Consider the following 14,712-nt stretch of genomic DNA (forward strand, 5'->3'; position numbering starts at 1 on the left):
CGGTGTACATTGAGACGTCCGGCCCACTTGTTGGGCATCCGGTATCAGGGCTTGTACGACTTGTTCTCTCTTACTGTTATATTGAGGAAGACGTGATAAAGCATCTGCCAAAAAATTCCTACCCCCTGGTACGTACTTAAGGTCGAAGTCGAAGCGTTGAAAATACTGTGCCCACCTCACTTGCTTTGGCGACAGGCGTCTTGGGGTCTGCAACGCTTCAAGGTTTTTGTGGTCCGTCCACACTTCGAACCTCATCCCACTGCCTTCTAGTAGATGCCGCCAGGTAAGTAAAGCCCACCTGACGGCAAATGCTTCTTTTTCCCAGATAGCCCAACGCCTCTCCGTAGGGGACAACTTACGAGACGTGTATGCACATGGGACTAATTCGGTTGTTGTGGTTCTTTGCATTAGAACCGCCCCCACAGCCACATCACTGGCATCGGCCTGTACCACAAAAGGCAAGGTGGGGTCTGGATGTTTCAAGATTGGAGCCTGTGAGAATAAAGTCTTTAACCCGTCAAAGGCTTGCTGACACTCAGGGGTCCAGGGTATTACCTGCCCTGGCCGTGCTTTTTGGCATGTACCTTTCGTACGAAGTAAATTCGTTAAGGGAAGGGCTATTTGTGCGAACGCTGGTATGAACTGGCGATAAAAGTTTGCGAAACCAAGAAAACTCTGTAATTGTTTTCGCGTTTTCGGTGCTTGCCATTCTAACACCGCACATACCTTTTTTGGGTCCATTTCCACTCCATCGCCTGAGATTCTATACCCCAGGTAATCCAGCTTTGTGCGGTGAAACTCGCATTTTGACAGTTTTACAAACAATTTCACTTGCAACAATTTTTCAAGTACCTGTCGCACCAGGACTATATGTTCTTCCATCGTCTTTGTATAGATTAAAATGTCGTCCAAGTAAACGAGGACACCCCGATATAGGTGGTCATGCAAGACCTCGTTTATTACTTGCATGAAAATGGCTGGTGCTCCCTGTAGACCGAATGGCATCACCCTGAACTTGTAACTACCCAGGGGACAATTGAAAGTGGTTTTCCACTCATCACCAGGCCTAATTCGTACACGATAATACGCCTCTCGTAGGTCTAGCTTTGTAAACACCTTTCCAGTTGAAAGGGTGGACAATAAGTCCTTCATGAGAGGTAGGGGATACAGATGTTCAACACATACAGCGTTCAAGCCCCGGAAGTCCACACATAAGCGTAAACCGCCATCTTTCTTTTCCCGGAATAAAACAGGTGCCGCCATATGAGATCTGCTGGGCTGAATAAAACCCCTGGCTAAGTTTTTGTCGATGTATCGCCTCAACTCCTCAATCTCTGGTTTAGTCATGGCGTACATACAAGGTTTTGGCAAGCGGGCCCCTGGCTTTAATTCAATGGCACAGTCGGTTGGCCTATGGGGTGGTAGTACTTCGCATTCTTCTTCGTTGAAGACAGCCGATAGATCACTATATTCCATAGGATAGTCTTTCGGTGATTGTTGGCCTTTGTCACTTCCTTCCCCCACTGTTTTACCAGCCGGTTCCTCTGGCTCTGGATCAGGACCAAGACCCAGACGCAACCTCCGATAACCACCCTCCCACCATATGATGGGCCTCCATTTGTCTAACCAGGCTAGGCCAAGGATAAGGGGTTCAACCATAGTCTCAACAACCACAAAGCGAATTGTTTCCCAATGGTCCCCCACTTCTAGCCGGACCGGCTCGGTTACCTGGGTTGCCGGTTTGCCCCCTAATAAAGACCCATCCATTTGTTCGAATCGTATAGGCACAGGTAAAGGCACCGTCCGTAGACCCAAGTTAACGGCTACAGACCTCCGGAGGAGACAGCGGGTACAACCAGAATCAATTAGGGCATCACTTTGTAAATCCCTCCCTGTACGTAAGTGCCGCAAGACCACTGGGATTATAAAAGGTCGAATCGGTCCACTCACCATGGGGTCTCTGGCTGCATCGTCGTCACTGCTATCCGAGGCTATTGGAGTGCTCCCCTGGAGCGGAGGGGATCTCGACTCGGCCGCTGACCCATGAGCAGACATCGGTTTTGTTGTAGGGGTGGCGCTTTTGGACCATTCCGATGAGGAGCGAGCCCGATCTCGGTTTCTTCCCGTAGAGGCCGGTGATTTGGAGGGAACGCCGACTTTCTGTCAGGACCGTGTTGCGCGTTGGTGTGGGAAGGCACGAAGAAGCACACACGACCACCTCTTGCTGTAATAGTTTAATCGCAAGACCTTCTTTACGCTGCACGGCAAACTGACGGTATGTATATACACAAAGTCGGCGTTGGGAGCGGCTGCCTCCCAACGCCTTTTAAACAGCGCGCCAGGGAAGGACAGATACCACCGCCCTTCCGGAATCCATTGCGCACGCGCTGCCGAGCCACCGCCCCGTAGGAACGTTGACAGCAAAGAAGAAAAGCGGTCCCTTTCACCGACCGCCCCCGTGACTGGCCACCTACGTTTAGGCTAGCACCCCCCCATCACCAGTGACATCAAGAAACAAAAGCGTCCGGCGGCCCGTCGCAAGCCCCTCGCAAGCCCCCCCGGCTGTAGCAGCTCCCACGGTGGTCTCAGTGGGTCTTTGATCCCAGCAATCAGGTGAAGTGTCGCGGGGATCGCGACAATGAGCCTCTCATTGCAAAATTTAGACTTAAATTGAAGAAAGTAGGGAAAACCACTACACCACTCAGGTATGAACTAAATCATATCCCTGGTGAATAAGCAGTAGAGGTGACAAATAAATTTAAGGAATTAGATCTGAGAGACAGAGTGCCTGAAGAATTATGGACGGAGGTTCGCAACATTGTACAAGAGGTAGCAACTAAAACCATCCCAAAGAAAAAGGCAAGAAAGCAAAGGGTTGTCTGAGGAAACTTTGCAAATAGCTGAGGAAAGAAGAAGTGAAAGAAAAAGGAGAAAGAGAAAGATACATCCAGTTGAATGCAGAATTCCAGAGAATAGCTATAAAAGATAAGCATGCTTTCTTAAATGAACAGTGCAAAGAAATAGAAGAAAACAATAGAATAGGGAGGACCAGAGATCTCTTCAAGAAAATTGGAGATATGAAAGGAACGTTTCATGCAAAGATGGACATGATAAAGGACCAAAATGGCAGGGACCTAACAGAGGCAGAAGAGATTAAGAAGAGGTGGCAAAATTACACAGAAGAACTATACAAGAATGAGTTTAACATTCCTGATAACCACAATGGGGTGGTCACTGACCACGAGCCAGACATCCTAGAATCTGAAGTCAAATGGGCCTTAGGAAATGTGAGCAACAACAGAGCTAGTGGAGGTGAAAGTATTCCAGCTGAGCTATTCAAAATCTTAAAAGACGATGCAGTAAAAGTGCTACACTCAATTTGCCAGCAAATTTGGAAAACTCAACAGTGGCCACAGGATTGGAAAAAGTCAGTTTACATTCCAATTCCAAAGAAATTCCAAAGAATGTTCAAACTATCGCACCATTGCATTCATTTCACATGCTAGTAAGGTTATGCTTAAAATCCTACAAGCTAGGCTCCAGCAGTATGTGGATCGAGAACTACCAGAAGCAAAGGCAGGATTTCGAAGAGGCAAAGGAACTAGAGATCAAATTGCCAACATACACTGGATCATGGAAAAAGCTAGGGAGTTCCAGAAAAACATCTACTTCTGCTTCATTGACTATGTTAAATCCTTTGATTGTGTGGATCACAACAAATTGTGGCAAGTTCTTAAAGAGATGGGAGTACCAGACCATCTTATTTGTCTCTTGAGAAATCTATATGCGGGTCAAGAAGCAACAGTGAGAACTGGACACGGAACCACTGATTGGTTCAAAATTGGGAAAGGAGTCCGGCAAGGCTGTATAATGTCACCCTGCCTATTTAATTTATATGCAGAGCACATCATGAGAAAGTGGGGGGGGCCTAGATGAATCAAAAGTTGGAGTTAAGATTGCCAGGAGAAATATCAACAACATCAGATATGCAGATGATACCACTCTAATAGCAGAAAGCGGAGAGGAACTAAAGAGCCTCTTAATGCAGGTGAAGAAGGAGAGTGCAAAAGTTGGCTTGAAACTCAACATTAAGAAAACTAAGATCATGGCATCCGGCCCTCTCAATTCCTAGCAAATAGATGGGGAAGAAATGGAGGTAGTGACATATTTTATTTTCCTGGGCTCCAAGATCACTGCAGATGGGGACTGCAGCCAAATTAAAAGACGCTTGTTCCTGGGGAGGAAAGCTATGGCAGATCTAGACAGCATACTAAAAAGCAGAGACATCACCCTGCCAACAAAAGTGCATATAGTCAAGGCTTTCCCAGTTGCAATGTATGGCTGTGAAAGTTGAACCATAAGAAAGGCTGAGCACCAAAGAATTGAGGCCTTTTAACTATGGTGCTGGAGAAGACTCCTGTGAGTACCTTGGAGATCAAACCGATCAGTCCTAGAGGAGATCAACCCTGACTGCTCTTTAGAAGGCCAGATCCTGAAGATGAAACTCAAATATTTTGGCCACCTAATGAGAAGGAAGGACTCCCTGGAGAAGAGCCTAATGCTGGGAAAGATTGAGGGCAAAAGAAGAACTGGACGACAGAGAATGAGGTGGCTGGATGGAGTCACTGAAGCAGTAGGCATGAGCTTAAATGGACTCCAGAGGATGGTAGAGGACAGGAAGGCCTGGAGGAACGTTGTCTATGGAGTCACGATGGGTCGGACACAACTTCGCAACTAACAATAACAAACCCCACATTTTTCTGTCTTACCAAGAAGTATGTTGGCCTACTTTATCAAATACCTTACTGTAATCCAAATGCACTATTCCTACAGCATTTCACTAATCCACTAATTTAGTCACTTTGTCGAAGAATGAAATAAGATTTGTTTGGCATGATCTGTTTTTCACAAAACCATGTTGGTTTTTGGTTATAACTTTGCTTGCTTCTACAGTAGGTGTTCTGGGTATTAAACCAGTCACAAGAATTTGGAATTCTTACCCTCTTTTCCCAGACTCCTATAGTTTTACATTAGTTGGTCATAATTCTTTTTTCAATTTAGTTTCATTATCTTTTATATCCCTAGGTTGTAGAATAAGTAGGGGAAGCCTTTATTGTGAAAACCAGAATATTTTATATCCTACAATCTTCTTACCACCTCCATTTTGTAATTGGAAAACTCACTCAACCCTGCCTCGTTTCCCATCCCAAAAAGTCTGGAAAAGAGAATTTTACTCTGCCTGATCTTAGTAAGGAAGAGAAGGTTCCATATGTCCAGACCTGGATATCTTGTCTTTATCTTACCTGTCTCCTTGAGAATAGGGAATCCTGTATCACAGCTGGTCAAAATGATCCATCTGGGCTTTTGGTGGCCTTGCGTTAGAGGAGGCATCAAGGGATAAGATTTTGTGCTCCAGACTTGTTGCCATGACAAGCCAACGACTGGCTGACTAGGCTCCTTTCATTTCCCCTCCACAGGCCTTGAGATACAATTACTTTGGATTGGATTGTCCATGTACCTTCGTGTCAAGGACCTGGATGCCTTTTTGAGGCTAGTTCTGAGGTGGCTAAATTATATCCCTGTTATGGCCTTCCCACCATGCCTAGAGGCAGCTCATACCTGTTTCCAATTCTGAACCCCCAGTTTGCCTCTCCATCTTGCTTCAAAGCAAGGCCCCCAATCCAGGTGGCATTCTTGGAAGGCTCTAGTTGATTGGATGCTGAGCTCTCTGTATCCTTTGCACATCGCTTGCAGTCAGTTAAAGAAATGGAAAGGATCATTGTATATATTGTGTTCTCAGAAGTAAGCAAAACATAGTTTTTAACTGTTTAAAAGGTGTTCTGTACCTGATCTCTCCAAACTGAAGTTTTTCTTTTCCAACTTTTCCGTAGGTTTGTGATCTTCTCTCAATTCTGTCACAAGAATTGCAGTCTTTCCTCTGCTCCCAAAAGTTAACGACTTGCTAGATCCCCTGAATGGAGATAAACATTATGAAAAAGGTTCTTTTTTAATGCAGATTCAAACAGTATCAATCATTTTTTCTCTTTCTTCCTTTTTTGCACTCTCTTCAGATTTTTTACCCAGAGACAACAGACATCTATGATCGGAAGAACATGCCACGCTGCATCTACTGTATCCATGCACTCAGGTAATGATAAGATACCTGTTAAACCACCCAAATATTGACATAACGCTGTGTCAGTGTCCCAAAGGTGCTTTTTCAAGAGGCAACTGGACTTTCTGATTTGTCTTTGAAGATGTTTCACTTCTCATCCAAGAAGCTTCTTCAGCTCTGCCTGGATGGTGGGGAATGGAAGGATTTATACTCCTTGCAGACAGCTGTTCATTTGTATCCTGTTAGCGAGTTGTTAACACCACCTGGAGGTTTATCTGTGTCCTCAGGGTCACTTGAGTGGTGCACATGGGTGTGGAGCCTTCTTGGAACTGTCGAAAGGACTGTGCTGTAGATTGGAGATAGGTGATGTCATATCCCTCCCCCTCTATTGAGAGAGGGCTGTTCAGTTTTGACATAGATGGCCTCTTTGACCCCTCTTTCAAACCAGCTGTCCTCTCTGTCCAAAATGTGACCTCTTGAAAAAGTACCTTTGGGACAACCATGACTTGGATGACTGAGAATCTCCACAGACATTTAGATGTGTAAGTGTCTTAGAGAAAATGATTAGAAGAAAAATATATATAATTGAAAAATTGAGTAATAAAACCAGCACACATAGAAATGTGTGGAAGAAAATTCCCTCTTAAGAATAGGTAACATGATCATTGGAAGAATGGTTGTCAATCAGAATTTAACATTATAAACAGGATCAGGATTGCTGGTCTGATATTCTGTCTTCCTTGAATATAACCTAAAAGTAGAATGAATACTTTACAAAGGTGTGGTGCATGTGCTGATTTTGGGTTGCATTTTAAAAGAAAAATTACTTTGGAAAAAACCCAGAGTTTCAGACATTGATTTGTTTAGTAATATCTGGAACAATGGAGGGCAAAATTTTGTAGCAACAATAATTTGGATAAGGACTCTCTTTGTTTACACATACACACATGTAAAGACCTCCCCTTCTGCCCCTCCATCCACTCATACATGTACAGGATTACTGCCAGAGTGAGTGAAAAGCTTTTCAGCACACCTTTGCGTTGCCACTGTATGGGTAGTCCTTGAATTGCAACCCCGTAATGGAGCCTGCCCATCACAGTTGCTGTTGTAAATTGTTGCAATCGTTAAGTGAGATGCCCATGTGATTGCCTCATTCAACGTTTGCTGACCCAGCTCTCTCAGGTGTGGTTGCTACGTATCCGGGTTGTTGAACAGACGAATCGAAAGAGCTTCCTGCCAAAAGAGTGCAGACAGCTCCCTTCTGCATGGCATGCTAGGCTGGAGAAAGGAAGCCTGGGTCCTGATGATCCCATCTTCTGTGCTTCCCCCCCCACACACACACACCAGAAAGTTAGAAAGTCTTTCTTTGTAGCCCATGACGGGGCAGGCAGGTAGCATGCAGCACAGAGAAGCATTTCTCCATGGAGTGTGGAGTGCATCGCTGCCCTGCCCTCCTGGAGCTAGAAAGAAAGACATTCTTTTGCTGGGGGTGGGGGGGAGGCGGCGTGCTGCACAGAAGAATGAAGCAGTTGTGACCTTCCCTGCCAGCTTCCTTCTTGACTTTCTGAGGACAAATGTGATTGTGGCAGACTTGGTAACCCATCATAAGTGCAAATGGTGGGCAAGAGCTCAGATTGCAATTATGTGACCGTGCGGGCACTGCAGCAGCCGTAACTTTGAAAACCAGTCGTACTGTATTGAAGAGTGGATTTTGCTGTGATTGAACTTCTCAGTTAACTGCTGCAGGCTAGATTTATTTACTGGGAAGGCCTAGGCCAAATACAAAAGGATCACCTAGGAGAAAAGTAGCCAGGACCTGCTAGTTAGAATGTTTGTGGTAGAAAAGCTGCGAAGCCACTCTGGCAGCATTCCAGAGTCTCCTTTGCAGCAAGCGCTAGACGTGGATATGGTCGCTCAGTGTTTGTTTTTGTGCCTTTTTCTCTTTGCATCAAGGATGGCTTTCCAGTTGTCTCTTGATGGTGTTTAGATCTGACATGAGGCGGTTTGTGTAAGAATGGACTCTAGCACCCTTCTGGCAGTTCCCTGCCCTGTGTCAGAGAGAGAAGCTACTTGTGATTAGAAACTCTGGAAGCTCCAATACTCGCTGCAAGATGGTACGCAGGAGCTCAAGAAGTTTTTGTGGGATGATGATGTCTGGATGTTGTGTCCTCGTCCCATCCCCCACTGAAATCTGGACAGCATTTCAGCACAGAATCCCCTCCCCCCCCCGGGCTGCATTTCAGAGGAACAAGGTATAGCAAAGCTTAGATGGTTGACTCTGCCTGTGGCTGCCCTTCAATAGTATTCGGAAGCTTCAACTAGTGCCATACTGGGTGCCCAAAGAAGGGCACATGCAAAACCTTTGCTCCATGAACTGCACTGCCTGCCAGTTTGCTTCAGGGTCCAATTCAGGGTGCTGGTCATCCTCTATAAGGGCTCTACATGGCCTAGGAACTGCCTTCGCCCCATCACCTCAGGCCGCCCCACTTGATCAGTTAGGGAAGGTATGCTGCAGACACTGTCAGTCAAAGAATTTTGACTGGCGAGTCTAGGAAGAGAGCCTGCCCTCAGAGGTGAGGAAAGCCCCCAGTCTCTGGGCCCTTTGCAAAGGGGTCAAAACTTGGCTCTGTGGCCATGCGTGGGGAAGGGGGGTTTCAAAGAGCCCACACAACCAGGGGCTGACTGGCTGCATGAGAAACCCCTTCCCTGTATTAACAACTGCTAAACCCCCCCATCTTGGAATTTTTCACCTTTTGAAATTTTATAATGTTGCTTTTATAAATTTAAAACTTCTTAATACCTAAATTAATTCTGGTTTTAATGTTAATTTGGGTGGTTAAGAAATATGAAATATAAACAAACACACACATCTTGAGAGCCTTCCGTAAAGACCAATTTAATCTCTGGGAATGGGGTTCCAAAAGGCAGGCAGAGCAATCAAAACCCCCACCTTTTTCAGGTGGAGCCAGTGGGATCCACAGTCTCCTCTCTTGCTGGGATGGGCAGAAACAGCCAGGGAGAGGCGGTCTTGTGAATTGTTGTTGTTTGTTGCACAGTCAGCCAGATATTTAGACCGGATTTGGTATTTTTGTCCATCTGTTGAGACCTTCCAAGGATCCGGGATAGGTAGATCTGGGTGTTCGATGGTGTTACCTGTTTCAGGATGGAAGCTGTTCCAAGTAAAGCCGCCTTGTAAAGCTCTTCTCAATTTTGGCTGGTATACATTTGTTCTTTTGCAGCCAGAATTAGCCCCTCTGTCTCTTTCTTCAACTGTCCTGCAATTAGCCATTGGCAGGTCTTTTTATTATCTATTTTCCCTACTATTTATTAATGTACTGGCTATGTAATTCTTTGTCTTCCCATGTATCTTTTCTGTTCATTTGGCCTTTCTTGTAGGCCATTTTGGTCTCTCCCATACTCAGGAGCCCTTCCTGATGTATTAGTTTCAGCACATCTTCTTCGCTGTACTTCAGATATTCTTCCAGTGCCCCTTTTTCTTCTTCTCATTAAATTTATTTGCTGCTCATCTTGTGACTCTAGGCGGCCTATAGCATTAAAAGTATTAGAACCATAAAATAAATATTTCTAAAACAATAAAAATGGAAATTACTATCAAGAATAGAATTACCATTAAAAAGAAGGGGAGGAAGGGAGAAGGATGCAGTGGTGGGGGAGGAGGGATTGCATCTTATCAACCACCTCCAGCATGATACCCCCCTGTTGGGTCTCCCAGCCAGTCTTCAGGCCCTTAGGGAAGGTCAGAAGGGTGGGAGCCAATCTCCGCTCAGGGGCCAAATGTTCCAAAGGGCAGGTAAGATAGAGAAACCCTAACCCATGACTCCCTTCTTCAGCAGAAGACAACTGAATTCACCTAGATAGGTTTCAGACTGGCTTGGAAAGTTTGAATGAACACAACTGTTCATGGGAAAGGTACCTAATCATCTGCATAAGCACCCAGGGTCAGCTGACTCACCTGAGGTTTTGGGGTCTTTCTTCTGTCTCCCGAGTCATTCCCACGTCCTGTCACACCTCAGGAAGTGATAATGGACGGGTGACAGTGAGCAGAGCCTTCCAGTCTAGGAAGAGACACAATTCACACACAACACAAAGTTGCACAAAAGCTCTCCTGGCTTTGGCTGCTTCGGTTTACTGCCATCACCAGTTGCAGTGCCAACCAAATTCCCTGACAATTTGGCCACCTGGGCCCAGGACTAGGGCAGCTAGCTTACAAAAACTGACTGGCACTAACATGTGGGGCCCCATTCTCCTGTAATGGCCATCCCAGTGATCCTGCCATCCATATCCCATGTCAGATTTAACCACCATGTGCAGAGTATCCCTGTCACAGTCTCACCCCTATCACCGAAAAGACTACCAGATTTTATTCTAAAGGCATAAACTTTCCTTCATCAGATGCATGGAGCAACTTAACTCATGAAGGATTTAAATATATTGGGACCTTACCAGTGGTGGGATGTTAAGTAGTTAAGCAATTTGGAGAACCGGTTGTTAGAAAAAATATCCTTTTGTTTTTTTCCACTTTACAGGGTTAATCCCAGGGGTGAAATCTACATTTTTTTGCTACCGGTTCTGTGGGCGTGGCTTGGTGGTCATGTAACTGGGTGGGCGTGGCCAGTTTGATGTCATTCATGTCACTGCTGTGCATGGGGCGCTTGGAGAGAGAGAGAGCAAGACAGCTTTCCAACCTCTGTTTTTGTGTGTGTGTGTGTGTGGAAGGGAGGGAGGGAGGGACGGAGGGAGCAATCTGAAGCCGAGGCACCCAAACTTCTTGCAGCGGCGGGGCAGCTTCTGAGCAGCCAGCTCCACTTGACCTACTCCCTGAGTCTCGTCATTCCCCTGCCCCCCCCAGCTCAAGCAGTGGCTTCCCTGCTCAGCTCCAACAAGCTATGCATCCATAGTGCCCGCACCAGCATCCCAAGAGAAGCAGAGAAGATCATCGCTTGCAAGCAGACAAGCAGAGGAAGCAAGCATACGCCGTGCTGTGGGAAAAATGAGAGGTCCTGTTGTCCCGCAGAGCCTGCCGTTGCTTGAGCTGGATGGGGGAGCAGGAGAACGGCGAGACTCAGGGAGTAGATCAGGTGGAGCTGGCTGCTCAGAAGCTGCCCCGCCGCTGCAAGAAGTTTGGGTGCCTCGGCTTCAGATCGCTCCCTCCCTCCCTCACACACACACACACACACACACACACACACACACACACACACAGAGGTTGGAGAGCTCTCTTGCTCACTCGCTCTCCAAGTGCCCCATGCACAGCCCATTTGAGGAAATGACACGGACGGCTGGGCGCATTTGGCTGCAGAAGGAGGCGCAGCACAATGGGGTTGTTTTGTTCACCGAGGTGGTATTTCGGGAGGTCAGGCGGATGTCTGCAGCTGACAACTATAATGAATATGTCCACATGCCCTCCTGAAGCACCACCACGGTGAACAAAACAACCCCATTGCTATGGATGCATAGCTTGTCAGGGCTGAGCAGGGAAGCCGCTGCTTGAGTAGGGAGGGGGGCAGTAAGCTGCTAGCTCCTTCCCCGCAGCCCTGCCATGCTTGCTTGCCTTCCACGTGGACTTCTGCTTGCCTGCCTTCGTAAGCTGGCCACCGGGACGCCAGGAATGCAGAAAGGAAGGCAGGCAAGCATGGCAGGACTGCGGGCCGTGGATTGGTTCGGGGGCATGGCCAGCCAGCCATTGCTCCCGGTTTGGCAAATTAGCCTCAATCTCCGCTACCTAATCACACGAGCCGGTCTGAACCGGGAGCATTTCACCCCTGGTTAATCCTGTAAGGAATTTTTGTTTCCTAGCCTAATCTTTATTGCCCTGCTTACAGAAACTGCCTCTCTGTTAACCCTTATTACGTTCTTGGCAGTACGCCTAGACTTACTGTCGCTTCCAGTTCCGGAGCTTCTTGAAGGTGTTTGTTTTTTTTTTTTGCTTGACTTTCTTAAAGGGGAAGGGTTCTTTTAAGCTTTTTACACCGCTGTTGGGAGGAAATATTCCCCTGTTGGCGTTCTTCCAGCCAGGGTGCAATGATCAGCACTTTGAAGAAATAATTGAATAACGAAGCGGAAGCTTTTAATGACAAGGAACCAAGATGAGTGACATTCAGCAAGGCTTCTTGGCTAGCTAGAAAGATTGACATTCAAACGTGAGTTTACATACCCTTTCTGACATTTGGTCTTTTTTTATTTATTTATTATTTTTAACATTTTATATTTTAAATTACTAACATTACAAACAACATATACAATATTTCACCCTGTGCTATACATAAGAAAGGAAGATTTGGTTCTTCGGATATATCCTCATGATCGCCAAAATCCACGTTCTCGGGGTACAGGTACCGAAGCATCCAATTTTCCCAGCGCATAGTCCACAAATGGTTTCCAAATTTTCCAGAAAATATCTTCTTTATAGTCACCATTTCTAATTTTAATATCACATGTCATTTTATCATTTAAAGCTAATTTCCACATTTCACAATACCATTCTTCTATTCTAAAATTCACATCTAATTTCCAATATCTGGCTATTATAATTCTACCCATTATAATCATAATTCTAATCAATTCTTTCTCATATTTTGTTGGTTCTATTTCCTTAATTATCAACAGTAATATAGTAATATAGACATTGGGTCTATAACTGGTTTTTGGTGAAGTTTAATTCTGTGCTTGGTGATGTTTAATCCTGTGTTTAGTGATGAGATAATTTTCCCTATTCAGCTTTGTTTGGAAGGAAAAATGTTAATCTCTGTTCCTGAAAAGAAGCAGCTTTGGAAATCTAACTAGTTTCCTGTGTCTATTTGTTCTGGTAATTGGTTTAACAAGAAACAGATACTCTGTTTGCTCCTTTGCTTCGTTCTGGAGAGCTTAAATGACCTCTCTGCTAAAGGGTTTCACTTTATGAGCAAGAATTGGCTGCTGATAGTTATCATTGCATTTTAACTATTTTAATTCCTCAAGGTGCTCTGGCACCCTGCCTGATTTGTAATTCCAGTTTGCGGGTATTTCTAATCTAATGATTGGTATTTAGAGCAGCTTTTTGCAAGCAAAGAAGCTTTTTGTATTTTTGTACAGGTAATCCTTGACTTACAACAGTTACAATGGCGCTGAAAAAAGTGACTTATGATCGTTTTTCACACTTATGACCATTGCAGCAAACTGTCATTAGGGCAAAGAAGTGATGCACATGATCACCTGGCCACACCCACCCGGTCACATGCAGCACTGCAGTTGTGAAATGAGTGACACGGTTGTTAAGAATGCTGCAATGGGCATAAATGATGAGAGGTCAAAAGTGCAAGGACCTGTCAGAAATCACTTTTTTCAGCCCTCTGGGTAGTCCCTATGCGCATAGAGACTACTCAGAGGGCTGAAAAAGTTATTTTTGACCAGTCCTCGCACTTTTGACCGGTCCTCGCACTTACGATTGTCCTCACATTTTACATTTTGAACCCTATCTTGTCACCATGGTGAAGAGAAGCAATTGTGAAATGAGTGACACAGTTGTTAAGAATGCTGCAATGGGCATAAATGATGACCAGTCAAAAGTGTGAGGACCGGTCAAAAGTGTGAGGACCTGTCAGAAATCACTTTTTTCAGTCCTCTGAGTAGTCCCTATGCATGATCAGTTAGCCACGCCCACCCAGTCACATGACCACCAAGACATGCCCACCCAGTCACATGGCCACCAAGACACGCCCCCAAACAAGCCATGCCTACAGAACCGGTTGTTTAAAAAATTGAATCCCACCACTGGACCTTACCTGTGAACAGTTGTGTTTATTCAAACTTTCCAAGGCAGTCTGCAACCTATGTGAGTTGAACTATGTGAGTTCAGCTACATTTTGTTGGCAATGTTTGTTTGTTCTAAAATGGAGACCAATCCTGGATTGTGAGGATCAAATGGCCCCATCTTCCTTATCGCAAAATGATGTCCTCCTCATTCTTCAGTGCCTTTGTTTTCTGTCAGCCTGGGAGTGTCAACTATCAGGATGTGTTTCTATTTACCTCTGTAGTTTCTAATCGGAGGAAAAGATTTTCTCTCTGGCAGCATGACTTAAACCCAATAGTCAGATGGTTGCTTGTTTGATGATCATGGCAGTAAAAATGGAAACCGTCTGCCCTATTGGCTTTTTTTATTATTATGCTCCCTGTTAGTGGTGATGTTGTATTCTTCTTTGGCAGCTGCTTGTCCTAAAAGACAGCTCCAAGAACTGAAGCCCTGGCTTCCTAACAGCCCTAATGTTTCAATTTGGGGATGGGTGGCCCCTGTCCTCCTCCCTCTACTCTCATACCCTGTCGGATACCTTTCACTCTGCTTGAGCACCAGAGCACAGTGTCCTCTCCCCAGACCTGGCTGGGACCACCCCCAAGCCGATGGAACCTTGTGCTCAGCCGGAAAAAGGAAACCCAATCAAAGCGCCCTCTTGTGTTCTTCCTTGTCCTCTTGCTTGTGCATCCTAATTGCAAGCTTCCCAGTGGTTTTCTCCTTCCCTAAGACAGTAGCAGGTTTGTAATTCACAGTAAGCAAGTGATTGTACGTGCTAGTAGAGTGGACTTAATAATGAATACACCTAATC

At 45.5% G+C, this 14,712-nt stretch overlaps 1 protein-coding gene across 1 annotated transcript in view; it reads left to right on the plus strand.

The window, feature by feature from the left end:
* The window catches only part of IQGAP1 (IQ motif containing GTPase activating protein 1), a 156,555-nt gene that overhangs the window by 35,475 nt on the left and 106,368 nt on the right, over window positions 1-14,712 (plus strand). Inside the window, 1 exon segment of the mRNA XM_070953762.1 lies at window positions 6,072-6,148. Coding sequence (XP_070809863.1) covers window positions 6,072-6,148 — 77 coding nt within the window.

Source organism: Pituophis catenifer, unplaced genomic scaffold (assembly GCF_029215685.1).
Source record: "Pituophis catenifer annectens isolate HBS135680 unplaced genomic scaffold, rPitCat1.0.hap2 SCAF_14, whole genome shotgun sequence".
Taxonomy (NCBI): Eukaryota; Metazoa; Chordata; class Lepidosauria; order Squamata; family Colubridae; genus Pituophis; species Pituophis catenifer.